Source organism: Felis catus, chromosome D2 (genome assembly GCF_018350175.1).
Source record: "Felis catus isolate Fca126 chromosome D2, F.catus_Fca126_mat1.0, whole genome shotgun sequence".
Taxonomy (NCBI): domain Eukaryota; kingdom Metazoa; phylum Chordata; class Mammalia; order Carnivora; family Felidae; genus Felis; species Felis catus.
Window position 1 is genome coordinate 82,217,495 of NC_058378.1, and position 27,687 is coordinate 82,245,181.

General features: G+C 53.7%; 1 protein-coding gene across 4 annotated transcripts in view; it reads left to right on the forward strand.

Moving 5' to 3' along the window:
- Window positions 1-2,375: 2,375 nt before the first annotated feature.
- Window positions 2,376-27,687, forward strand: part of DOCK1 (dedicator of cytokinesis 1) — a 529,364-nt gene continuing 504,052 nt past the window's right edge. For 2 of the 4 annotated variants that reach the window (XM_011287620.4, XM_019813984.3), the window contains exon 1: window positions 2,386-2,631. In XM_011287620.4, the coding sequence (XP_011285922.2) occupies window positions 2,586-2,631 (46 nt within the window). In that variant the 5' untranslated portion in view covers window positions 2,386-2,585. Of the gene's footprint in view, window positions 2,632-27,687 lie in introns of all 4 variants that reach the window. The other 2 variants (XM_045040829.1, XM_011287621.4) reach the window with 2 other exon arrangements.

The following is a 27,687-nucleotide window of genomic DNA, read 5'->3' on the forward strand; positions in this document are numbered from 1 at the left end:
CTGGGGTCAGCCAGGCAATGCTGACAAACCTTCTGAGAGCTCGCCGCATGCACAACATCGCGGCCAAGCTCGGGCACGCTTTGCGATAATGGGACCAAAACCTCTGTGTCTCAAACAGGTGGTTCCACGGTCCATCTGGAGTTTAAAGGGTCTGATTTAGAAATTCATTTATATGACAGTTTCACAAAAGCATGTAAACATCAATCTCTTTATATATTCCGTGGGTCACCTTTATCAGAGCGAAAGTGGCAACTGTTCTAGAAATTGTGAACCATGAGGTTATCAAAGAGCCTGGAGGCAGCATCGGAGGAGGAAGCCAACCATGGTTCCAGCGTCTTATGTGTGCGGCCACATACTCTCCTGTGATCCTCAGAAGGCCCACGAGGCTGGTGTTATTGCCCCTAATTTATATGTATGAAAATCAGAACCCTAAGGTTCAGAACTTCCAGAACAATGACCAGAAATAGGAGAACGGCCACACAGCTGGCAGTGGCTAGGCCAGGCCCCCTGACTCTGCGTGACTGAAGCCCCTGGCCTTTCACTACAACACCCATCTTCCCCAATGAGTAGCCACAGGAGCAGAACTGAAATCGGGTCTAAAACAGAAGGTAAGAATCATTAGCATTTGTTTGTCAGGTTTTCTTTGGAGAATGTGAATTCCTAATGCGACCCTTTGTCTGCAGGCTCATGTTGTGTCCCTTTCTCCTTTTCTCTATGCTTCAGTCGTTCAGTTCCTTGAAGGATTTGTGTTCCACCCCAGGGCCTTTGTACATGCTGCTCCCTCACATGTGATTAGAGCCCAGGCCCTTTTCCTCTGTGGGATTTAACTTCCTTGTCAGTTAGAATAAGGACTGTAACTTTCTATGAGTCTGCGGTTGATATGCCAAGAGCTCTCAGGTCACGTTATCTTCTCATTGACGAAAACCAAATAGCTCCTAGGACGTTCCCAAGTGTATTTAATCCGCATTCTGGGTGGGATGCTGAGATTCCCCCCCCCCCCCCCCCAGAGTGGCCCCAAGGGCAGGCCATGGCATTCCCTACAGCAGGATGGTGGCCCACTGGGCTTCCCCCAGGCCCCACTAGCTCCCTGCCCAGCTCTGCCTCCCAGGTCTCTTCCTACCCCTGAGAAGGAAGTTTTCCATCCATTTCACCTCCCTTCCTCCAATCCTTGAAGGCTCCCAGGCCCACTGCCATTGTCACTGGTTCTTGGGGGCAGGAGACAGGAAGGTGGCTGGTTAATATTCCAAATTAACTCCACTTACGGAGCTGTCTGCATTCTGAGGATTTCTCCTTCCTCCTTTTCTTGGTTTTCATCTTTTCTGAAATTATGGTAAAAATAAATGGATGCGTGTTGGGTGATTATGTACTTAATTTAAGAGACAGTGCGAGCAGGGGAGGGGCAGAGGGAGAGAGAGAGACTCTTAAGCAGGCCCCATACTCGGAGCAGAGCCGCACATCCCACAACCGGGAGACCTCGAGCATGACCTACGCTGAAATCGGGAGTCCGATGCTTAATCCACGGAGCCACCCAGGCGCCCCGTGTGTGTGTTGTTTTAAGCTTTTCCTTGGAGAAACCCGAAGCCCCGGCTTTTACTGGTGTGGAAAATCCTGAAAGCCTGAGAACTCACCTGCGGGGTGCAGACCGCAGTCCTAAGAGCCCCTGCACACCTGCTCAGGGCCCAGACCGAGCCCTCCTTCCCCGGCACGCCCCTCTCCTCACTTCCTCTCTTCCCCTCCTTCACAGAGTCCTACTGAACTAGAAGTTTCTGGGAGCCCCAGGAGGATGAGGTCTCTGGGCCTCCCTGGGTAACCGCACTCCTCGAACACTCCAGGCAAGAGGCCACCTCCCCGGGAAGCACTCCCTGACCCCGCAGCGCGCACAGGTCTCGCCGGCCGCCTTGGGAGCCCCAGCCCCAGCGAGGCCAGCCACCCCTGGTGACTCCCCCCCCCCCCCCCCCCCCAGGTTCTGGCTGGTTTGGCCAGGCCGCCCTAGGTGCTCAGTTAATGTTTGGCGCCCGAATGAAAGGACCACGTGCTCTGGAAGGCGCCTCCCAGGGAACCTCCGGGTTTGCTCCGCTCCAGGACGCCCCGGGGGCGGCACCGAGCCCGCGGTCTAACTGCCGCGCTGCGCCAGCCCCGAGCTTCGTAAATCGCGTGGGGTCCCCCTCGCCCCCTCCGCCCAGGGCGGCCCACGTGCCCCCCCCGCCCCCCAAGTCGTGTGACAGCCGGACCCCCGCGAGGGTTCCCGGGATCCGGGGTCCCCCGCGGAGAGGGCGCGGCGCCGCCCCCGGGGGGGGGGGTGGAGGTGGGGGGGGGTCCGCGGGAGCCGGGCTGCGGCGCGCGGTGGCGGAGCCGGGTCCCCCGCGCAGGGGCAGTGCTCTCGGGCCCGGGGCCCGCCCGCCTCCCGCCGGCGCTCCCGGCCTTTCCCATCCGGCCCGCGACGCTCCGCCCGCCCCGTCCCACATGACACCGCCTCCGCCGCAAACTTTTTCCTCCCCATCCTGTCGCGGCTCGAAAGGAATGGAAAATGGCGGCCTAGGCGCGGAGTTTCCTGGCCCGGCGGCGGCGGCTCTCGCGGCGGCGCCATGACGCGCTGGGTGCCCACCAAGAGAGAGGAGAAATACGGCGTGGGTGAGCTCCGGCGCCCCACTTCGCGCCGCGCCCGCCCCGGCCTGCCCGCGCCGCGCGCTCCGGAGGTGGGGGGGGGGCGGGGGACGGCGGGCCCGGCGGGGCGCGGCGGGCGGGGGCGCCGGAGCCTGTTGCCGCCGGCCCGGCCCGAGCGCCCGGCGTCCCTCCCCCCCCGCCCCCACTCCGGAGCGGGGGCCCGAGCAGGGCCGGGGACACGCGGGCGAGCGGGGTCGCACCCCCCCCCCTCCCCACCCGAGCCCCGCCATCCAGGTCCCGGGCGGGCACCCCGTGGCGGAGCCTGCCAGCCTCCCGGGCCGCCCGAGCTCTGAGCGCGTCCCGCCCGCGGCCCGAAGCCCCGGGGGTGGGCGGGCCGGGCCGCCCCGGGGGTCATTGTTCTGCGGCGCCTTCCCGCCGCTGGGGTGAAGTTGCGTGCGCGGTGCGGGGTCTGCAGCCGCGGGCGGCCGGGCGGTTGCGAGTTGCACTGAGCGATCCCGGCGAAGAGTTGTGCTCTCCCGGTGGGAAGTGGCGCGCGCGCGCGCGCGACCCGGCCGGGCCGGGCGCCCTGCCCGCCGCTTGGTGGTCCTGTGGCCCGGGGCGTGCGGGACCCTCGGAGCGGAGCGGCCGGCCGAGCGCTTCGGCGTCCCCGGGCTCGGGGAGCGGGAGGCGAAAGGCGGGACTGTGTTGGTTCCGCCGCTCTTTGTCGTTTCCTGAGGGGAGTGTGGTGGTGATGGGGGTGGGGGGGGGTGGGGTGGGGAGAGTCGGGTTGCAAGTTTACGTTTCGGACGGAGTGAGTACACATTCCAGACTGCGAGGCTTTCCTTAAAGGCAGAACCAACGGACCCCAGCCCCCGCTGCGCTCTGGTGCCCTGCTCACCGGGGCTTTGCAGCCTGGCTCCCGGGCTCTTGCCCACCTCTGGCTGGAGTCTGGGCCCAGGCTGCTTGCTCTCCGCGATCCCAGACCCCGGAGCTTCCTGGTTTTCAGTGTGATTTTCCTCCAGCGCCTTTACCGCCTCCGTCACCCAGGCTAGGCTCTGCCTGACTTGTAAGGCCTTTTGTGACCTTGGCCTCATCTCCGCGGGCCAGGTTGTGCCCTCCTGGGGCTCCTGCTCCCGCAGCCCGCAGGCCCCCTTGCTGCCCCTGAGCCTTCGCAGTGCGGTGCCGGCTCCCACGGCTGGTCTGCTCCAGACCTCCCCCTTTGACTTTGGGAAGACCAGGGGGTGGCCCTAGCCCTCACCGTTCTTTCTTTTTTGTGATTCCAGTGGCTCACCTTTGCTAGATGTCAGTGGTGTGGCAGGGGAGCTCTTTGGGGACCAATGCGGTGGGAACAGCCCTGAGACAGTCCCAGGTCCGCTTGGCCCACACTGGTCTTGTTCCACATGTAGGGCTGGGGGGTCCTCCTTGCCTCAGGACCACTGTGGCTGAGCTGTCTTCCCACCCCATTTTCAGAGAAGAGGAAGCTGGGGCTCAGCCATGGGCACAGAGGTCAACGACAGAGGTGGGCTAAAGGGCCCTGGGACCTCAGCGTGGAGACCGCACCCTGGGTGCCTCCCTGTGGTTTCCTTGCAGGTGTCCTGATAGAAACGTCCCTGTCTGCCTGCAGTTCTCGAGGGAGGTGTGGGGTGCACTTTCTGGTTGGGACTGCGTCAGGTGTGGTGGTCGTGGGGGTCCTGGCTGTGGAGAGCTGGCCGGGGATGTGTGCGTGAGGAGTGCACTGAGGACTGGAGCGCACCGGGGACAGATCGAGGAGGGGCTGGAGCCCTGGGGACAGGCCGGAGGCCAGCAGGGGAGCAGGACCACCGACGGCCCTGTGGAGGCAGGGAACAGCTCCACCCGTGATCCACCCCCAGTCCTGGCAGGGGTTCTGCTGTCACTCCCACCTGACTGAGGCAGAGAGAACATGCATGCTCGCACCATTAGTAAGTGCCGTATCTGGGGTTGGAACCTGGCTCTGGAGTTCACGCCGTGGTCCCACCGAGCGCAAGGAGATGGGGAGGAGCTTCTCTTCGGAACACTACTTTTTGAGATCCCTGGACACCTCTTGTTGGCTCCCAGCGTGACCAGGGTGACCTCACGGTGTCCGGGAGGACACCGTACGTGTGGCATCTGTTGAGTTGCTAGGCTGTCTAGTTTGGAGAAGATCAAAGGGAGCATCCAGCGACCGAGTGAGCAGGGTCTCCTCGCTGGGGTGGTGGCCAGAACGTGGCTGTGTCCCTTCCCATTAACTCACACACTCTCCAGAAGCTTAGCTAGCCCTCGCTGTGGTGACTTCTATCCGCACGCCTTTGGCTCATACTGTGATTTTAAGAAAAGTCTGTGTTGGAAAGTTGCCAGGGAAGGAAGGTGTCCTGGACGGTTTTGCCAGGCAATTCTAGGAACAGTGGGAATGGCCTTTAGGCGGAGGAGAAAGCGGCCGCGCTCCTTAGTTTCAGCGGGTGAAGCCTGTACAGCGTTACAAGGAGCTTTAAATAACTAGAGCCCCTCCAGGCAAGCTCCGGATGCTGGGCAGAAGGAAGGGTGTGCATGCGCACAGCCAGGTCGGCCCGGGCTGTCCGCTGTTCCAGGGGTTGGCAGTGGAGGGTCCCACTGGTTCCCAGGGGAAGGGAAGATAGATGTGCTGCGGGGCAGGGATTCATTCCCATTAGCTAATTGGCTGTTTCCTCCCAAGGGAAAATTACTGGCCGTCCCCCTTACCAACCACAGTGTTTTTTGGGGGAGCCTAACAACAGGGCTGTGTTTCCTTGGAGGGCTCTGGCGGGTCGTGGGTGGGCCTCGCTTTCACTCCAGCCACTGCCTTGGCGGGATGAATGAATCACGAGGGGAAAGAAAATGATAAAACTCCATCTCATTTGGAAACATGAATCACAGCTCATTGTTTGCAAGTACTTGGAATCTGTTAGAAGCATTGTTTGCAAATGAGCCACTTCGGTTATTTATTTATTTTATAAAAATGGGGAAAAGAGTAAACAGCTGATCTGCTGCTTGCTCAGCGAGGCGGGCTATGCTGGTTTGTCCCCACCTCCCCCTTTTATTCCTGTGGGGCTTGGGGTTGCCTCCAGGAAATTTACCAGCCTGTTAAGGTCTCCTCCTAGGCTTGAATTTGGTGGGTCAGTGCTCACGGATCTGGTTTATTAACACAGGCGTGAAATCCAACCTAGTCACCCTGAGGGGTTGGGCCGGATCAACTTTTCCATCTTCCCCCAGCTAGGCAGAGTCTTAGGCTTAGTGCCGGTCAAGCTGTTCCTAGGGATCCTGTTCCTGAGATGAGGTGAAAAGATGCAGCATGTTCTAGAATCACACCCGAGGGTGGTGTGCTCACCTTTCTCGAAGACGGTGTGAGAGGCAGACTAATGGCCCCCCAAAACGTCCATGCCTTAATCCCCAGAACCTGTAAATGTGTGACATGGCAGAAAGGGCTTTGCAGCGGTGGGCCCCCAAAGCAGAGAACTTTCCCTGGCTGGTCACAGAAGAGCGGGGTCAGAGGTTCCCAGGCTGGGAAGGGTTCCGTGCACAGTTGCTGGCCCTGAGAGGTAGGGCCCCACTTGCAAGGGCCAGAGAAAGCCCGGGAGCTCAGCCTCTGCGCCTCTCCCCCCCCCCCCCCCCCGTCCCCCCATGTGGCCACCAGCAAGGAGCCGGGGACCTCAGGCCTGTAGGCACACCTGGATTCTGCCAGCACCCTGAACGAGCCTGGAAACAGATCCCTCCCTGAGCTTCCCGGGAGAGCCCTGCTGGCCAACAGCTGGACTTTGAGACCACGAGTCGCTGGGTTGATCCTGGAAAGCTGCGAGATTATCCCTGTGGACCCTTCTGAGGGTGGGGTGGTTCCCCAGGGCAGCGACAGAAAACTATAGGAGGTGGGGTGGAGAGCTCTTGGGGACAGAGTACGGTTCTCGTTCAAGCCTTCAACTGTGTTATGTTTGGGAGACTAAACACCAGTGGACCCAAGTGTGGGCACTTCATTCTGGCCTTCTGTACGGACAGCTCACACGGGGGATGTGGGGATTCGGGCTGCAAACAACTCTAACTCCTGGCTCTTGTTAAATAAGTGGCCCTTAAGCAAATTACTCACCTTCCTTAGCCTCTGTTTCCCCACCTGGAAGGTGGGCCGGGAGCTAAGCCTGCCTACCACAAAGACCAGGAACGTTCTTTTTAGATGATGTTAGCAGAGCAGGGGGCAGCACCATGTATGAGATAAGCCAAGCACTCAATGGGGTGTTGCTTTTATTTTTTATTTAATAAAGTGCAGTTCAGAAATGTAGTGGTTTTCTGTTTGGATTTGACAGACACGGTGGCTAGAAGAATACTTTTCTGCCAAAGTTGATTTCTTAATGGTGTGTTTTGCCCCTGTATTGGGGAAAGCAACATTCGCTTGGTGTTGGGGAACATGACTTGTGTGTATTTAGATTAGTTCTGAGTGATGATAATTGCTAGGAATAGTGTAACATTAAATAAGTTTGGGAGCCGGGGTTGCAGCGAGATCTCCTTTGTTATCTAGAGGAGTAAGCAAGCTGCTACTTGGGGGAAGAAAAATTAGATTTGATTGTAAGTAAATAGAAATGCAGACATTTTCATTCACTGGAGTTGCAGAAAAACCAAATTAGGGCATATTATATTTCTACAAATCTTATTTTACTTTGGAAACATAAAAATTTTAAATTTATTGTTGTGCCAGTGTTTGCTAGGATATCACGTCTTATCAGATTGTCTTCGGGTTTGTGAATAATTCCTTCACATGTTACCTTCCTTCCTTCCCTCCTTCAGTCCTTCCTTCCTCCTCTTTTTTCTTTTTTTTAATTTAATTTAATTTTTTTATTTTTATTTTTATTTTTTCCTCCTCTTTATTTCCTTCTTTAATTTCATTTGTTTATTTTTTATTTTTATTTTTTCCTCCTCTTTATTTCTGCATTAAACTTTGTATTTTCAGGTAATTATAAGCACATACAGTTGGAAGAAACAATACAGAGATGGTGTACCTGAGTGGCTCTGTCGGTTAAGAATCCGACTCTTAATTTCAACTCAGGTCATGATCTCACGGTCTGTGGGATTGAACCCCGCAGTGGGCAGTGCAGAGCCTGCTTGGGACTCTCTCTCTCCCTCTCTCTCTGCCCCCGTCCCTGCCCTGCTTGTGTGTATGCCCCCCCCCCCTCCTCTTCCCGCAAAATAAATAAATTAAAAAAAATCATATAGAGAGACCCCCACATACTCATTACCAGTTTCCCTCAAGGTGACATCCGGCCACACTACAGTGTCCTACCAGAGCCAGGATGTTGACACGGATGCAGGTCAGAGCATTGCCTTCACCCCAAGGACCTCTCCTCTGTTCCTTTTAGAGCCACACCCACCTCACCCCTCCCTTCTGCATAAACCCTGGCAGCCAGTAACCTGTTCTCTATTTCTGTAGTTGTGTCATTTCAAGAATGTTACATAAATGGAATCGTATGAAATCTTTTTGGATTATTTTTTTCCCCCCCCACACCGCACTGGCTGACCCACAGCCACCACGTTCAGACTCTTCCTCAGGTCCTCTGGGAGGGAAGCCCTGAGGATGGGACCAGGTGAAGGGTCAGAACTTGGAGTCTTAGCCGTGGTGTGGCCACTCATCTTTGATGTGACCCGGAGCAGGTCTTTGAGCCTCTCTCAGCCGGTTCCACGTTTTCAAAGTGGATGATAATGGTTGGCCTTGTCTACAAGGTCAGGCTGATTTGGGAGGTTCACAGGAACTGAAGACTTAAGGCACTTTCGTAACATGGCTTATGCAAATAGCAGTAGCTGTTGTACCTAAGTTTGCTTTGATTTTTTTTCCAATATATGAAATTTATTGTCAAACTGGTTTCCATACAACACCCAGTGCTCATCCCAAAAGGTGCCCTCCTCGATACCCATCACCCACCCTCCCCTCCTTCCCACCCCCCATCAGCCCTCACTTTGTTCTCAGTTAAGAGTCTCTTATGCTTTGGCTGTCTCCCACTCTAACCTCTTTTTCTTTTTCCCTTCCCCTCCCCCATGGGTTTCTGTTAAGTTTCTCAGGATCCACATAAGAGTGAAAACATATGGTATCTGATTAATGAGGTGGAAAGTGCTTTGGGACCGTCCCTCAAATCACCATGTAACGTATGTGGGGTAGTTTGCTGCCTTAACAGAGTAGCACCCCGAGCGGCTGAGACTTGCAGGAGTTTCCTTCCTCAGTTCTGGAGGCTGGAAGTCCAGGATCAAGGTGTCGGCCGGCCAGGTTCCGTCTGAGGCCTCTCGTTGGTGTGTGGATGGATGGCTGTCCTCTCACTGTGTCCTCGCCCTCCATTATGTTTGTGTCTTCATCTTCTCATTGGATTAGGGCCCACCCTCATGACTTCATTCCCTTAGTCATCTCTTTATTATTTTTGAGCGTTTTTTTATTTTTGAGAGAGAGAGAGACAGAGACAGAGACAGTGTGAGCAGAGGAGGGGCAGAGAGAGACGGAGACCCAGAATCCTAAGCAGGTGCCAGCCTCTGAGCTGTTAGCACAGAGCCCAAAGCGGGGCTTGAACTCCTGGACTGTGAGATCATGACCTAAGCCAAAGTCGGACGCTTAACCCACTGAGCTACCCAGGTGCCCCTTAATCATCTCTTTAAAGACCCCATCTCCAGGGGTAGGCCGGTGGCTCAGTCGATTTTGGCTCAGGTCATGATCTCAGGGTTGGTGGGATCTTGTGGGATTGAACCCCCACAGCACATGGAGCCTGCTTGGGATTCTCTCTCCCTTTCTCTCTACCCCTCCCCCACCTCAAAATAAATAAACTTTAAGGACCCTATCCCAAATGCATCCAAGTACATTCTGAGTTATTGGGGGGGGGGAGTAGAACTTCAGTGTTTGCATTTTGGGGGATATAACCTATAACGTGATTATCACAAGTAAGGCTTTTCCTGTGAATTTTCGTGATGTTTTGGTCACCACCACCTGAATGTTTTTTTTTTCTGTAAGGTCGTGGGTCCCAGTTCCTCGGGGGATGCCTGGAAGGAGGGAGGTGGGTGTTGGGAGCTCACAATATGACACCCCCCCACCCTGGGCTCCCAGAATCTAATTGAAGGAATTGAATCGGTTTCGGTTCAGCTCTGGAAATTTCTTGTAGTGACAGGATGATGCAATCAGGTAATCTGAGACCTGAACGGGGAAGTTGAACAGGTTTCAAGTGTCGTCATTCACATGAGTGCACCTGGGGAACAGGGGGACAGCTCTTCCTCGGGGGCTGTCTCCTCCCATTCTCCCCGCTTGCGCTCACCTGCCCTCAGCATTCGAGGCGGAGACATAGGCTTGGATGGATTTCTAGTTTCTCATCGTTTGTCGTTTTGGAATGTGGGTAGGATGGCCAGGCTCCCTTGGGTCTGGAATGCCAGTTGTCCAGTGATGGCAAGGAGCACCTTTCGTACCGGCATTGCGTAGTCACTGTTGGCCCAGGGGAACAACTCCAGGGGGAGCGCTTTGCTTTGTAGGCTGTGCAGGTGGCTCTCCCGACCCAGGCACGCCATGCGCAGTCTGCAGAGGCCCTGGGCAGTCACGGGACTGCTTTGACTCCCGAGGGAGGAGGGGGGACAAATGAAAGACGCCACGCTTCTTGATGATCGGCCGTGAGCACGGTGTTCGTGGGGCGCTCGGCAGCCGTTGGCTCACCTGCACGCAGGTGAGATGCCGAAACACCTACACGTGGGCACTCTCTCCTTTTTTAATTGTTTTTTTTTTTAATGTTTATTTTTGAGAGAGACCGAGACAGAATGCGAGTGGGTTGGGGCAGAGAGAGAGAGAGAGAGAGAGAGAGAGAGAGAGAGAATCCAAAACAGGCTCCAGGCTCCGAGCTGTCAGCACAGGGCCCGACACGGGGCTCGAACTCACAAACCGTGAGATCATGGCCTGAGCCGAAGTCGGACGCTTCATCTACTGAGCCACCCAGGCGCCCCATAGCAGGTCATTTAAAAAAAAAAAAATATTTATTTTGAGAGAGAGGGACAGAGTGTGAGCTGGGGAGGAGCAGAGAGAGAGAGGGAGAGAGAGAATCCGAAACAGGCTCCAGGCTCTGAGCTGTCAGCACAGGGCCGGACACGGGGCTCAAACTCACAAACCGCGAGATCATGGCCTGAGCCGAAGTCGGATGCTCCACCCACTGAGCCACCCAGGCGCCCCATCTTCTTTTTTAAAAACCAGATGGTTTCTCCCCAGACGGATATCTGTCAGCTTGTGAAATGTGGGTGCCTCCAGGAGAACCAGGTGTTTTCTTTCAGCGTGTGGCATGTGCCCAAAACATCACAGACTGGGAGTCATAGAGATCCATCTCTGAATCTCAGCTCCCTATCTTGCTAGCCAAGTGACCTTGGGTGAGTTATTTACCGTAAGCCTGAGTTTCTCCCTTGTGAATTGGGGATGATACCATCCTCCTGGGGCGGTTCTGGGGATAAAGAGAGATAGTCCTGCGCAGACGTGGCCCCTGGTCTGTGCCCGGTAACGGTTTCTTTCACCCTTTATTGACTGTGTTGCCTGAGACTGAATCTGTTTTATTCAGGCTCCCCCGCAGCCCCCGAGTCTGACTGCCACTAAAGCCACATGGGCTATATTGCTTCTGCAGACCCTGCTTGTTGTAAGGGAGGGGTGAAGATGGGGAGAGGTGCTGAGTGGCTTCCCTGGAATGTTAGTGTTCGCTCTGAGGTCGTATCAGGGGTCCGAGTCCCGCCTGATCCCCAGAGGGACCAGATGAAGGGAGCCCGCTGAGGCTTACACGGGTCAGTCTCTCACCAAAAACGTCTCTGGGAGTCCTTATCCTGGTGGGGTTTTCTGTTTCTGGTCGGAGTGTACCTTTGCTCAGGAGTGCGATGCCCAATCCGCGTGCCGTCTTGAGTGATTCTGTTTAACTTCCTTGCACATGTGAGGTGCACACACTGTTAGGTGTAAGTGTAAGTGTTGTGGTTTCTTTTCCGAATTAGGGTTGGCTGGCTGCTGTAACAAACAACCCCAACGTTTCCTTGGCTTCATACAACGAGAGTTTGTTATTCGTTTGTGTCACGGTCCAAGTGGCCGAAGGGGAGGGCTCAGGGACTCTGCTGCCTCTGGTCGTCCAAGGACTCGGGCTCCTTCTGTCCTGGGGCTCTGCCCTCCACAAGGCTCCTGGTCTCCTCGCCTTTCAGCTCGTGGGTGGGGACAGGAGAAATGGAGGACAGTTCACAGGAGCTTTCCCTGCCTGCTCGGGCTGGAGGGCGGCACCCATCCCGGCACTTACATTCCTGTGCCTGGAGCTCGGTGCCTGGCCAGACCCAACAGCACACGGGGCGTGGAAATGCAGTCCGTGTCCCTGCGAGAAGAGGTTGTGCATGTCGGGGATCTCCTCTACATGCTGCTGTCAACACCCCCGTCCTAGCAGTCAGGAGTTGGGATGAGCCCTTTCGCATTATTGCCATTGAAGACAAAGGTTGTAAGTTGTCACATCGTTTTGTCCCAGAGCAGATGTCCAGACCCCTACAAAGACCCGAAGAGACACGAAGACGACAGGTGCTGCCTTTTTCCTTGGCCTGTTTTCTGCTATTTACATCCTGTAGCGTTCAGGAGGTCCTTCACTGTGGACCGAGCCCAGAGAGCACTCTTGACGGGCAGGGGGAGGTTGACCCGTGAGGATAAGTGAGGCTGCCTTCCAGACCAGTTCTCTTTCACACCTGTTCACCATCCTGAAACATACGCAGCCCCCCCCCCCCCCCCGACCCCATTCCCGTATCTTCTGAATTCTTTTGGCCTCAGAAGGCGCGGTTACTACAGCCTGCTAATAATAAGAACCGCGTCTTTGTTTCTAAGTGTTGGCTTTTTGTTTATTAGAATGGAATGTTTATAATTTGAAATAACCCTTGTCCTTATGACTAAGCAGGTACTGAAAAAGCTATAAAGGCATAGCTGCAGTAACTTGAAGTTAGGTGGGGGGCCATTATGGTGTAGGGCAAAAGAGCACTGGGCTAGGAGTCAGAATGCCTGGAATCCAGGCCCGGGCGCCACTCTTAGGCCTTATCTGCCATCCCCAGCCTCAGGCCCCTGGAGACGGGGAAATAGGAGCACTCTGTTCCCTTCTTAGCTGGGCCTGGAGGAGCTAGCAAGGAGATGTCTGCTCCAGAACTTTCAGGAGGACCAAGTGCTACTTTCTGTCATCTTCTCTTTCAGGAGGAGAAAGTTGCACTTGGTACTTGTTATTGATGTCAACTTGCTAACAGAGAAAAAAAAACGCAATTTCTGGTGATGGTTTTAATCGCTTTCTCCTTGGAAAAGGGCAGGGTGGCGTCGTGAGCTTTACTTTTCCTCAAGTTTTCTAGTTTTTATTTTACTACTAGACAGGCTGCCTAGTTATTAATTAACATTGTGAGCCGCTGAGGGTTCTGTGTGAGCTCTAGGCTGGGCGGTTGAACGGATGTGCGAGGTGGATAGTGATGAAGGTGAGAGTGTCCCAGCATCGGGGAGCAGTGTGGTCTTATGAGCCACCAGGAAGTTAGAGGTAAAAGAGAACAATGCCTTCAAATAACAAACCAGTCTCCCTCCCTCCCTCTCTCCCTACCTCCCTTCCTTCCTTCCTCCCTCCCTTCCCTTCCTCCCTTCCCTTCCTCCCTTCCCTTCCTCCCTTCCCTTCCTCCCTTCCCTTCCTCCCTTCCCTTCCTCCCTTCCCTCCCTTCCTCCCTTCCCTCCCTTCCTCCTTTCCCTCCTTCCTCCCTTCCTTCCCTCCTTCCTCCCTTCCTTCCCTCCTCCCTTCCTTCCCTCCTCCCTCCCTTCCTCCCTTCCTTCCTTCCTTCCTTCCTTCCTTCCTTCCTTCCTTCCCTCCTCCCTTCCTCCCTTCCTCCCTTCCTCCCTTCCTTCCCTCCTTCCTCCCTTCCCTTTTTCCCTCCTCCCCTCCTTTCCTCCCTCCCACCTTCCTTCCTTTCCTTCCTTCCTTCCCTCCTTCCCTCCTTCCCTCCCTCCTTCCTCCTTCCTTTCCTTCCTTCCTTCCTTCCTTCCTTCCTTCCTTCCTCCCTCCCTCCCTCCCTCCCTCCCAGTTTGCTTGCCAGCTTTGCTCCTGGACCCTGGGGATGCGGAGCCGTCCTCCTGGGGCACATGTTGTGGTACAGTCAGCAGTCCCTTACATGAAGTTCTTGGGGCTGGCGGTGTTTGGAAAATTCGGGTTTGTCTCAGTGTGGAGAGGAAGACCGTCCCCTGCGCAGGGCTCAACGTGGGTGCGGAACGCGCCCTGGCAGATCTGGCGACACCCCGCAGTCAGACCTGTTGACGACGGTGCAGGGAGTGTGTGGGCATCACGGTGTGAGGGAGGCGACCTGTGGTTAGCCTCCTCTCTCCACCCAGGCTCTGTTTTTGCCATTACGTGAATTACCGAAAACTCTGTGTTTTGGAGCTTTGGGAGATGCAGGGACACGGATGTGTTTGATTTTTTCGTGGCTAAATCAACATGTGGAATGTTTGTCCTCCCAGAGCGTGTTATCAGTCCTGGGCTCTTGGGTTCTCTGGTCAGAGTTCTCAGACTGCGGTGACCACGGCCTGCTCAGAAACCCTTTGAAAAGATGTCCATCGTCGCCTTCTGGCCTCGTTTCCTCCTCTATTCCTATCCAGCTGGGCGCCTGGCTGGTCTCAGGCCACAGTCTGCGATTTGCCCATTCCTGCTTTAGCTCGTTAGGATTTATGCCCCTGCGTTGCGGGTCTGACCCTCCATCATCTCTGCCTCCGGACCCTTTCTAGAAGACATGGCCCCTCTGTTCCCAAGCCGGGCTGTGGGGACAAGTGTGTGTGAGGGCTGAGGGCCCAGCGGGAATGGCCCTGCGTCCCCAGGGCCTGGGAGTCCTGAGGCAGAAGGGGGCGTAAGGGAGGGGGGTGGAGAGAGCACGGGCGGGGGGCAGGTGCAGCCCAGGGTCGGGGAGTCGGGGTCGAGGGGAGCTGACGGTGCTGTGGTTGTGCCTTCCTGATGGTATTAGCCCGGCGTCCCGAGGCAGATTCTGGGCCGATGTAGTGTGTGAGGGTCCCAAGCTGTCGTCCCTGAATCCGGACGAGCCCTGCCCGGCTCTGCCCAGTGGCGCTGGCGGTGCCCAGGATGTGACCTGTCTGAGGCTCAGGACCTTCTTCCTGTGACTGTTCCGTGACGTCACTGCCAGGAGGTGACCTCCTGTGGCGGCTGCCCCGCCACAGCCGGGACTAGCGCCAGGTCGGGGTGCGTGCCTGGGGGACTCTGCAGCCCCTCTGGGCCCGGTTGGCTCGCCGGTCGGCCGTGGGGAGGGCTGGTTGTTGCCTCGCGGAGCTGCTCGAGGATTAGATGAGCTGATTCACGTAAAGCTGGGCTTCTGGCCCCGTGTACTGCTGACTTCCTGGATCGGAGAGCTTCCGGTCGCGGGGGGCCGTCCTGGGCAGTGTTGGGGTGCTTGGCAGAATCCCTGGCCACCGCCCGCCAGATCGCTCGGTTCTGAAAACCCAGAGAGCTGCTGACTCTTCTGTGGGAGCCACTGGTTCGAGTGCAGGGGTGAAGCCTGACCCTCAGGCAACACCCACTGGCTGTTTGCTGTGGCGTCACGACAGTGTTACCCGGGAGGGCAGGCTGGAAACTTGCAGGACTGATGCCTGAAGGGTGTGCGTTGGGGAAGGGTGGGGGGGGGGGCTGAGGAAACCTAGGGTAGGGGTGGATGGGGGTCAGTTGTGTTTCTGCTCCTTTCTTTTTTTTTAATTATTACTTTTTAAAAAGTGTATTTACTTTGAGAGAGAGAAACAGGGAGAGAGAGGGGGAATCCCAAGCAGACTCCACACCACCAGTGCAGAGCCTGATTTGGGGCTCGAACTCACGAACCGCGAGATCATGACCTGAGCCAAAGTCGGGCGCTCAACGGACTGAACCACGCAGGCGCCCTCGTCTCCTTTCTGAGAGACAGACAGCAGTTTTGGGGTCAGGTCCTGGGACAGACGTGCAGACTACGGGGGAGTTACGGACTCTCCCCACCTTTTTTCTAAGGAATACCATTCAGGCTTCCCTGAAGCCTCCAGAAATCTGGGAACGCAGGCATTTGTTCTCAGAGTTCTGTTTGCTGGAATGAAGGCACTTATCAAGACTCCTTTTCCCCCCTGAAAATAATAACTTATTTTCTTTAATATAATTGACTTTTCCAGGGGCAAATCATGATTTAGCAGGAGGGAAATGTGATTATTTTTCTTCCAAATTGCTGTGCTTCTATTAACTTCACAAGATTTATTTTCAAGTCCTTCTAACGTCATGTGTGTTCCAGTGCCCATTTTTCAAAGGCACCAAAGCATCTTGGTCCTCCGGGCACCGTGGCCAGGCTGCCACGGTTCTTCAGATTGTCCTCAGGGAGTGTTGCTTTGAGGGTCAGCCTGGAGAGGCCAGAGGAGGGAGAGGTGGGGATGGGGACCCATGCCGGGGACTCCCGCCCACAGAAGGGATGGGACGTAGTCCGGCTGACCAAGTGATGTCCGGTGGTATTTACCCAAGCTCTGATACAGTCAGCCCTGTGCGTTCTGGCAGGTGCCACGGTGCCTTTGCATATGTTTTTGTCTCTGCCTGCAAATAACCTTTGTTTACCTTCCACCTGCCAAGCTTTCCTAGGCTCAGCTCAACTTGTGAACCTTTCTTGACTCACCCAGGCCGAATGAGGGCCCTCCCCCACACCGCTGTCTGCAGTCCTGCCACATACAGTGACGGGATTAGTGGGTGCACCTTACCCATGTCCCCTCCTGGACGGAGGGCCCCTGAGGACAAGGGCTGAGTTGTGTTCCTTTCTCTGTTCCCTGCACCTGCTGTGGTCCCTTTTGAATGAAGGCAGGACAGAGGGATTCCGTCTCAGCCAAGCGTTGGGAGCTAACGTGACAGCTGCAAATCTGTCGGTGGAGAGTCCCATCCCCGGGTGTGCGGCCCCTTCCAGGATGCGTGGCAGAGTCGCTCAGGGATCCGGTGTGCGATTGGGTTAAATGGCCTTACGGCCCCCTCACCCCTGACTGTGGGTGGCTCCCCAAAAAGGGGCTCTGAACTGAACAAAAGTGGATGTCCGGTGCCATGCTGCGGACAAGCTTGGTGACCAGATAGCTTATGCACACCTGTGGTCATGTATTCTCAGGTCACTGTGGTCATTGCTGGCATGTTTGTGACTCTGTTGTTCCTAGAACCTGCCCCCCCCCCCCCCCCCGTGCTTCCCTCCTCTCAGCATTGATACAAAGCTGCTTCTCAAGTCTTTCCTTTTTTGTTATTGTTTACTTATTTTTAGACAGAGGGAGAGAGAGAGAGAGCGCACACGCGTGTGCACGAGCAGGGGAGGGGCAGAGAGAGAGAGGGAGAGAGAGAATCGCACGCGGGCTCCACGCTCCGTGCAGAGCCCGATGCAGGGCTCAGTCTCACAACCCTGGGATCACGACCTGAGCCAAAATCCCGAGTCAGAAGCTTAATCGACCGAGCCACCCAGCTGCCCCTCAGGTCCTCCTTGATGTGATGCTCAGTCTGGCCGTTGGGGTTGAGTGCAGGGACTGGGGTAAACAGGCAGGAGGAAGGAAAGCCCAGCTTGCAAAGGGAGATGGCAGGGCCAGTCCTGGTTCCAGGTCCTGGTGGTTGTGGAACCCCAGGCAGCCTCTGATCATCTGTCATGTGATGATCAGTCTTGCCGTCAGCCTCTGCTGCCCTGCGACATGGTGATGAAATGCCAGTGAAGTCAAAGTAGATCATATACACTGAAGTACTTTGTAATTACAGAGCAGTGAACAGCCAAAAGGAACAGTGAGGCATTTTTGTTTGGAACAGAGATCTGTAGCCTTTTTCTGCAGGGGTCCAGATACAAATACCTTAGGCTTTGCAGGCCAGGAGGCAGAATAGAGAAAACTACATAGGTATTTATTAATATAACCATTAAAAGCAATGGAACCACCCAAAAGGGTAAAAATTAGAAGACAGTTTGACAGTTCCTCAAAGGTTTTTTTTTTTTTTTTTTTTTAACATTTGCTTATTTAATTTGAGAGAGAGAGACCGAGAGAATCCCAAGCAGGCTCCACGCTGTCAGCACCGAGCTCGACTTGAGGCTTGATCTCAGGAATTGCAAGATCATGATCTGAGCCGAAATCAAGAGTTGGGGATGCTTAATTGACTGAGCCACCCAGGTGCACCCCCCCCCTTTTTTTTTAGAGAGAGCACAAGTGGGGGAGAGGGGCAGAGGGAAAGAGAGAGAGAATCTCAAGCAGGCTGCATGCTCAGCACAGAGCCCAATGTGGGGTTCGAACATGGGATCATGACCTGAGCCAGAATTGAGAGTCGAACGCTCAACTGGCTGCTCCACCCGGGCACCTTACCCCGAAAAGTTTTTTTTTAAAAAAAAAAATTTTTTTTTTAACATTCATTTATTTTTGAGATAGACCATGAATGGGGGAGGGTCAGAGAGAAGGAGACACAGAATCCGAAACAGGCTCCAGGCTCTGAGCTGTCAACACAGAGCCCGACGCGGGGCTTGAACTCACAGACCACGAGATCATGACCTGAGCCGAAGTCGGCCGCTTAACCGACTGAGCCACCCAGGCGCCCCGCCCCCAAAAAGTTTTAAACACACAACTACCGTATCACTCAGGGATTCCACTCCCATGTCTGTTCCCCAAAGAACTGAAAACAGGCATTCTGACAAGTCCTTGTAAGTAAATGTTCACAATGGTATTATTTACAGTACCTGAAAGATGGAGACCGTCCACCTGTCCGTCAGCAGACAGGTGCATAAATAAAATATGGCTCCTCCATACAATGGAAGGCTGTTCAGCCATGAACATGAACAAAGTGCTGACACACAGTACGATATGGATGAACCTAGAAAACTTGATGCAGAGTGAAAGAAGCCAGTCACAGACGGACATACATCCCTTGATGCCCCGTATAGGGAACATCCAGAAGAGGCAAATCCGTAGACACAGAGAGCAGATTTACTGTACTGGCTCTTGGGGGCTGGGGGAAGGTGGGTGGGGGTTAATGGGGATGGGGTTTCCTTTTGGGGGCTGATGAAAATATTTTAGCACTGGAATCCATAGAATGGGTGGTTGCACGACGTTGCAAATGTACTAAATGCTACCAAATTGTACATTTACTTCCTTTATTTATATATTCATTTATTTTGTTCCTACAACATTTCTATGAAGCGAGCACTAGTTTTGAGCTCTATTTTACGGAGACTGAAGCATAGCATTTTTTTTTTTTAACTCATTGCTTTCACCAAATCATAGACTTTAAAATGGTTAATTTTACATTACGTGGGTTTTACCTCATTAAAACAAATGGTGGAAACCATTCTTCGTTTACGGGCAGCGCGATGCCAGACTGTGGTGGGATTTGGTCTGCGGGCCGTGGTTTGCCAGCCCCTGGCTTAGAGTCTTAGGATCTTTTCATTTTAGAGTAATGACTATTCTGTCCTAGTATTATGTACCAATTAGAAAGGAAGGGAAGCTGTGTGAAAGGGAGGAAGACGTCAGGGTCTCTTAGGTTTCTCTAAATAATGTGCCATTCAGAAATATCCACCCTTCCAAGCATATTTCTATGCCTGTGTCAAGTGTGGACAGAAAAATGGGAGATTCGTAAACTCTTAAGGCTGAAAAGGCATTCAGCCGCCTGGCTTTTCTGATTGAGGTGTTGGGGGCGGTGGGAGCCGGGACCCTCTCTGGCACCCAGTCCAGAGTGTTCGTGAACTTGGGAGGCCTTTGAAATGCTCGGAGTGGGGGAGGGGCAGCGAACGTCCAGTGAAAGGTTAAAAAAAAAAAAGTGATTTAACAGAAATCCAATTCTTTAAGAGTCCTGCCTCTTCAACCGTGTTGCCTCCAGTTGAACAGAAAATAAAATTTCCATTTTTCAGTTTATCTGACCAGCAGCGGGGACCAGATGTGGTCAAGGGCTCTAACATTTGTCTGCACGATTTCCCTCTTTTGATCTCTATGAATTATAGGCAGGCACTTAAAGGTGGGATTAGGGCGGAATGAGCCTTCAGAGTGAAAAATCTAAGTCCCTGGACGTGAAGGATTGGATGAAAGTGTTTCTTAAGGACAAACTTTTAATAACCGTGGCATACACAGTATTGCCTTAGCACCCCCTATTTTTCGAGTCGCTGTTTTGTTTACCCGGCAGAGTTTGCTGCTTACCCGCAGGTGCGCGGTGTAGCTTCCCGGATTTTCTTTCAACGTGTCAGCCTACAACAGTTTTTCTTTCTTTTTCAGCGCGTATAGAATTTTCCCTGGGCTTCCGTTTTTATCACTGACCTGGTAATGATTCAGGTCGTGGTTGGGAGGGTAGCCCCGGCCCGAAGAAATGGGATAGTGGTGTGGAGCCTTGTTTATTCACGTTTCTCGTTCCGTACAGCCCGCCTTGCTGGGCAGCAGGCCTAATTCGCCTTCTGCTCATGTCCGAAAGTGCTTTTAATTCTGTGTATGTGTGTGCACGTGTAGTTAGAGGTGGGTGAGATCCTGGCATTGCTTACTCCCGTCTCTTCACTTCAGCCACTGGATTTCTTGATGTCTCTTCTCACCTCTCGGGGGATGCCTGGGGATGTTTCTAAAATACACATGTTGCAGGGGCTCCCGGCTGGCTCAGTTGGTAGAGCACGCGACTCTTGATCTCAGAGTTGTGAGTTCAAGCCCCACGTTGGGTGTGAAGCCTGCTTAAAAAAAATGGTAAAAAAAAAAAAAAATACAGTAAAACTTAGGTTGAAGGAACTTGTTCTGTGAGTGTTCCGTAAGATGAACAAACATTTCTACTAAATTTTAACTTGACGGACAAGCGATGTCTTGCAATACGAGCAGGACGTGAGGCCGAAGGTCGCACGATCACAACTGAACCCAAGGTTCTTGAAATTCGCTTTGACATACGAGCGCTTTGGATTACAAGCGTGTTTCCGGAACGAATTATGCTGGCAAACCGAGGTTTCACTGTACACACGTTGCTGAGTGCACAGGTGCCTCCGTGTGGACAAATTCCTAACCTTGGGGGACAGCTGAGACCCAGATGGAATCACGCTATTAGAAAGCCTTTCCTGTGACGCCTCTAGAGCATGGAAGCTTCCGGTTGCTTCTTTCTCTGAGAAGACAGGAAGGCAGGGGGATACCTAGAACGTCAAGTAGAGATGATCCTTGACGATGGAATCAGCCTCCTTAACTGGCACTCTTGGGGAGTGAAACGAGCAACTCTTGCGCACGGCAGGCAGGGCCCCCGAGGAGCGCGGCCTGGCCACCCGCAGGTGGCGACTTCGCCCTCCAGTGGTGACTGCGCCACAGGCCGGCTGATGGCACCCGTGGGGAGTTGTGTGACCGGCATAAAATACCGTGGCTGTTTCATCAGTGACCGGTGGCATCCAGGGGACTGTGAAGGGCTGCTGAGGAACCAGCCCGGCCGAGGCTGGTGTGGTGGCCGAGGCGTGTCAGTTCAGGGCTGGTGCGGTGACTGCCGTGTGTCAGCAGACTAAACAACATGATAGGAGGCGCCTGCCTGGGTGGCTCAGCAGGTTAAGTGCCTTGACTCTTGATTTCGGCTCAGGTCACGATCTCACGTTTTCACGGGTTCGAGCCCTGCGTCTGTCCGGCTCTGTGCTGACAGTGTGGATGGAGCCTGCTGGGGATTCTGTCTCTCCCTCTGTCTCTGTCCCTCCCCCCCCCACCCCCCATCTCTCTCAAAATAAATAATAAAAAAATAAAAATAAACCACATGCTGTGTGCTGTGTTTAGTGTGACATCTGACCCCCGGTCACCCCTTGAACGTCACCACTGGCCACAGCAGGGACCTGAAAAGCCACCCCTGGTGCCAGAGCAACCCACGTGGTATACATCTGTCTCCCGTGAAAAAATTTGAAGATTAGAGCGCTTTTGAGTAGAAATCATTGGATTTCCGCATAAATTACTTGACATTCGTTCTCAAGGTTCAAAATTACTCACAAGCCTCAGTCTGAATCTAGATATCCAGGAAAAGTCGACAAAAGAAAAAAACAATGAAGCTTTGAAAAACAACATTTTTGCATAAGTATTTGCATATATTGACACATGAACTTGAAGGGAAACAGGGTTCCTTATGACGACCTAATCTTGACTGGATCACTTAATAAATACTTTGTGATGGAGAATGGAGATGTTTTGGATTCAATTACAATCCCCCCCCCCCCCCAAAAAAAAAAGATAGCTTGCAACCCCTGTGCCTCAGAATGTGACCTTATTAGATAGTTAGGGACACTGCAGATAGACTAGTTAAGATAAGGTCATACTGGATCGGAATAGGCCTTTATTTCAGTATGACTGTTGTCCTTTTAAGAAGGAAGGAGGCACCTGAGAAGGAGGCCATGTGAGGACACAGGCAGAAGGTGGAAGTTAAGACTCTGCCATGAGTCACGGAGGCCCGGGGGCACCTGTGGCTACCGGGAGCTGGAAGAGGTTAGGAAAGATCTCCTAGAGGATCTTTCTGGGGAGCATGGCCTTGCCTGTGCCCTGGTTTTGGACTTCTGGCCTCCAGCACTGGGAGGGAATAAGTTTCTGTTGTCATAAACCACCACTTCAGCAGTCATTTGTCATGGCAGCCCGAGGACAGAGGATTAGGGCAGAAATGCATTTGAGGGACAGGTGACGAGGGCCAGTGGACAGAGAAGATTGTGAGGTTTTAGTGGCCCAGGAGACCCTGCATCCTACCCCTGTGCTGTGTCTCCATTCAGTGAGGAGGTCTCCTGACGCTCAGGTTGTGTTCCATTATCTTTTTAGTTTTTTTAGAAGATTTTATTACCATTATTATTTTAAGTTTATCTATTTTGAGAGAGAGAGAGAGATAGAGATAGAGTGTGTGAGTCGGGGAGTGGCAGAGAGGGAGAGGGAGAGAGAGACAACCCCAAGCAGGGTCTGTGAGGCCAGTGGAGAGAGCCTGATGTGGGCTCGGACCCACGAACTGTGAGATCATGACCTGAGCTGAAGTCAAGTGCTTAACCGACTGAGCCACCCAGGTGCCCCATTATTATTTTTTAAATTAAAGTGTATTTATTTATTTTGAGAGAGAGAGTGTGCATGTGCACAAGCAGGGGGAGGGCCAGAGAGAGAGAGAGAGAGAGAGAGAGAGAGAGGGAATCTCCATGCATGTAGGGCTCTAACTCATGAACCACAAGATAATGACCTGAGCCGAGATCATGAGTCGGACCCTTAACTGACTGAGCCACCTAGGCACCTGTGTTGTTTTCTTAGAGGACTGTCTGGAGACTGAGGTGGTTAATCATGTGCCAGAAATGTGGTAATCTTAGTTGATGTTGGTCTTTCTTTGATCTATGCTTTTCCTTCAGTTTGGGTTCGATATGAAGTTTATGGACCAGAGCCAGGAGTAGACAGGAAATGCTTAACTAACTGCTTAATTAACATCCCTCCAAAGGGGTCAGGCAGTGGGATGTTCTTGGTGCAGTTAACTTTGTGGTTCGTAGATGAGTAGATGGTCTCTTTCTTTCCCTCCAAAGAGTATATCGGTGAGTTACTTCTTTCCCTCCTTCATGCATTCACCGGCAGACACAGAGTCAGAGAGGCCTGTGTGGCTGATGTCCTAGGTGCGTCACTGGGTCCCATTCTGCCTGTCACTGGGGCCCCAGTGAAGAACAAGGCAGACTTGGTATGTGCCCTTGGGTTGCCAACAGTCCAGTGGGAAAGACAGGCGTGGGACTGGGTAGTTACATTGCTCGGAGTGAGTGTTCTCTTAGAGTGAGTGCACCTGCCATACAGGTGAGAGTTATCTGCCCATGGGCCGGACAGTCTGGGAACGCTGTTCGGAGCAAGGATCGTTTATAGACACCTGTGGGGCTCCCAGAAAATAGCCTGGGGAGTGTGTGTGTGTGTGTGTGGGGGGGGACTGTCAGTAGAGGGAACTGTGCCTCTGAGGTTTGGAGTTCAGATGAATGGCTTATTGGAGGAGGCCCTGAAAGAATAAAACATGCATAGAGTGAAGAGTCCCTGGATTCTGAATATAAAACCAGAGTGAAATGAAGGATTGAGAGCCCTCCGGGTTTCCTGGGGGGGGGGGGGGGTGTGCTGAGGGAGAGCGAGGGAGCATCAGACCCATTTCTCTGGTGCGCCCTACTCTGTGGCAGGCTTCGCCCTGGCTCTCAGCCCTGATTAATTCTGGAGAGCTGTGTCCTTGCTTGATGGCTGGGCCCTGTCCCCTGAGGGCCTCAGCAGAGCCCGCAGCCTGACTTGTAAACTTGGCCGGCATTATTAAGTCTCCGACTCCCAATTTAGCAGAAACTAAGGAGAAATGGGCTTTCTTGCTTCCATTTGTACGCGTTATTTCGCGCAATTGCCGCACAGGCAGTGTTGCCCTGAGCCAGAGGCCTGATGTATTGAGTCTAGACTGGAATTACGGTTAAGTATTTAATCAGGTCACTTTCAGAAGCTTGGCCACGGGCATTTAATCTCTTGAGGCATTTTCATATGTCTTATTTGAGGACAGCATCTCTGTCCAGGAGGACTGCAGCAAAGAAAATGTGCCAACCGCGAAAGGGGACATTGCCTGGGGAGGCGGAGGGAACCGGGGCTCGCAGCCACATACAGATCTATCAGGTACAGATGAAAATCCACGCAAGTTTATATGCATCCGCATTGATTCTGCAGCTCGTCAGGTCCTGTTAGGGGCTGGATAGTCCCTGGCCTGGATCCCGGAGGGCTCAGGGACGGTTTGCAGTTGCACTGAACTTGGCCGGGGAGTCCTGACGGTATCCCTCGCACGTTGTGAAGTAGTTAGAATCAGCCTCATCCTCCATGCTGTGGTTTGCTCGTCCGTAAACTGTGGAGGATACTAGTTGCTGCGGCTTTGTGCTGCCGTGAATGGGAAGTCGACACCCAGGGCATGTTGTTCCTTATATGCCTCTGTCAAGAGTCTTGTGGCGAAGAGTACCCTCCAGGGTGACAGTTGCAGGCTTGGGGATGCACAGTGCATGTGTGGGGACTGAGCAGGCGTCCTGGCTCAGTTGTCCGTGCTGGGCTGTCTGGGAGGGTTCCCCAGGGAGTCCCCTGGAGAGCCTGGGAGGATGCTAAGGTTGGGGAGGGAAGCAGAGAGGCAAGGAGCCCCCAGGGGGCTCTGCCTGGGCTGCTGCGAGGAGAGAGGACAGTCCCCACTGCCAGGAGCTCGGAGCTCGCAGGCCCAGTTAGGGAGCGGGACCTTTGTCCAGAGAGCCCCAGGAGGGAGGAGCCACTGCAGGGTGGAGCAGGGGACATTTTCTGGCACATTGGTAAGTTAACGAACCAGTTTGTATGATTTGCTAAAAAAAGTAAAGCTTTGAGGCGACATGCACGCAACGCACAATCGCACGTTCTACGGTGGACGATTCGGTGGCATTTGGTACACGCACGGCCGGGCGCGGCCACCGCCCCCATCTGGTTCCAGAGCCCTGACGTCACTGCAAAGGAAAAGTCCCCGCCCATCGAGTGGTTTGTCCCTGCTCCCTCTCGGGAGGCCCTGGCAACTGCCAGTCTGTGTTCTGTCTCCATGGATTTATCCCTTCTGGATATTCACATAAATGGAATCAGACAACATATGGCCTTTGTTGTCTGGCTTCTTTCGCTTCAGCATAATGTTTTCCAGGTTCTTCCGTGACACGTTGCATGTGTTCAGTGTTTCACTCCTTTTTGTGGCCGAATAATATTCCATCGTGTGTACATACACACAACTTATTTTTTTTTTTTTTTACCGTTTTTATTTATTTTTGAGACAGAGAGAGATAGAGCATGAACGGGGGAGGGGCAGAGAGAGAGGGAGACACAGAATCGGAAACAGGCTCCAGGCTCTGAGCCATCAGCCCAGAGCCCGACATGGGGCTCGAAGTCATGGACCGCGAGATTGGGACCTGAGCTGAAGTCGGATGCTTAACCGACTGAGCCACCCAGGCGCCCCTACACACAACTTACTTATCTGCTCAGCTGTCGATGGAAACTTGGATTGTTTCCACACGTGGGGTATTGTGGGTAGTGGTGCTGGGAACGTTCACGGATGAGTGTTTGTTTGAACCCCTGATCGAGTTCGTGTGGGTACAGACCTAGGAGTGGCGTTGTGGGGCCGTGTGGTAATTTCCATGTTTCACTTTCCGTGTTTCACCGTGTTGCGTGGCTCTGGGACATCATAGCGAAGGCTTGCTGAGCAAGAAAGGTGGATCTTCTCGCAGGGATGCGTTGCTGGCATCATGGAGTCATAGAGCCCAGAGGTCGGGTTTGGAGTTTGGTGTTCTCTTGGTCCACTTAGCACACACACCCTGTTGAGTGAGGTCTTTGGGTCTTGCTGGAGCCCTGCACGTGCAGGTGGTCCAGGAGCCCTGCTCTGCCGGGTGCTCTGGGAGTCAGCGTCTGTGGCATCCCCTGTGAGGCAGGAGTGGCCGTGGCTTCCGGTTAGTTGAAGGGGGAAAATGACTTGGGAGAAGGATGAGGGCAGTTTTCACACCGCTGCGTAGAGTGGGTATGTCAGCCGGGTTCTGTGCACCTTCCGGTAGGAGGCAGGTGTCTCCAGCACTCAGACTGTAAGAGAGAGAAGATGATGCCAGCGAAGGGGAGGAAGACTGCGCCCCACCTGCCCCATACTCTAGCTAGGTAACTGTGGGCGAGGTACAAGCCTCGGTGTGCTCATCTCTAGGCGGTGTGATTAGGAACCTGCCTCATAGGGTCACGGTAGGGACCATGTAAGCTAATGGATGTAAAGTACAGGGACATCGCCTGCCACACGGTAAGCGTGATTGATTAATGGAGGCTCTTGTCTCAGCTTCCTGCCATAGTAGCAAACTGGGTGGCTTAAAACAACCGGAGTGTGTTTCCTCGGTCCTGGAGGCTGGAGGCCTGCCATCGAAGTGTTGCGGGTTCGTTCCTTCTGGAGGCTCAGAGGGAGTGTCTGTTCTTTGCCTCTCTCTTGGCCTCAGGTGGCTTCTGGGAATCCTTGACTTGTGGCCACCACGCTCTAATCTCTGCCTCCTCCCTGGCTTGGTGTGCTTTCTGTGTCTCTGAGTCTCTGTGTCCAGATTTCCCTCTTCTTGTAAGGACACTAGTCATTGGATTAGGGACTGCCCTAATCTTGATGACACCCGCAAAGACCCTTTATAAGGTCACATTCACAGGGACCAGGCGTTAGATAGTTGAATGTACCTTTTGGGGGATAAAATTTCACCTACAGCAGCTTCTAATGATGAATACCTGAAAATAAACAGATCTGACCAAGGGCTGCAGAGCGTGTGGAAGGCTGCAGACCCGGGCGAGCCCCGATGCCTTGGGGGGAATAACGTGCTTCCTGGTGACCGCGCTTTCCTAACGCATACCAGGGGACAAGCCTGGGCAGCATAGAGCAGTGACAAGTGACTTCCTTTATCTGGACGTCTGCTGGGAGCCTTTTCTGAGCCGAGCTTCCTTCCCTCACTCTTGACTTGCTGGGCTGACAGTTAAAGCTCCGCGACGTTAGGGGAACCGGTGAGGGAGAACAGCTATTTGGATCCTAATAGAGCAAAAGTGGGTGTGCCTGGGACCCGGGGAGATCATTGCCCTTCATGTTAGAGGTCGTACGAGCTCAAGAAGCCAACCAGGGTTTCCAGGAAAGGGATTTCAATAACTTCAAGGATGAGACAGGCATGAACTGATAATAAGGGCCCTGGAAGGTCCCGGGATCCCAGAGGGATTGGAGCTGCTCAGAAATAAGATCTAGAGAGTGTATTTCCAGATGACCCTGGGGGGAAGGACGGTGGTATGTCTTCACGGGAAGCCTCTGCTGGGCTCCAACCTGGAAAGCCATGGATAGAAGTTGAAGGGAGAAGAAGCCCTTGTCCCAGAATGGGGCACTCCTGTTTCTGGTTCCTCATCCGTTGAATGGGATTATCTGCAGTTCTCTTGGGCTGTATTTTTCTGTGTGTGTGTGTGTGTGTGTGTGTGTGTGTGTGTGTGTGTGTGTGTGTTTTGTGGACATCAACCTGAAGTGGGAGGTGGTACAGCACAGAATTCATGCATTCAGGCCATGGAGTAAAGACTCCTTTCCTCTCCAGGAACCGAAGTGTGTTCATCTCTCAGGTCATGACGGACATGGATCCTGCCTCCCCTAGCCAGTGGGGGACTCAGGG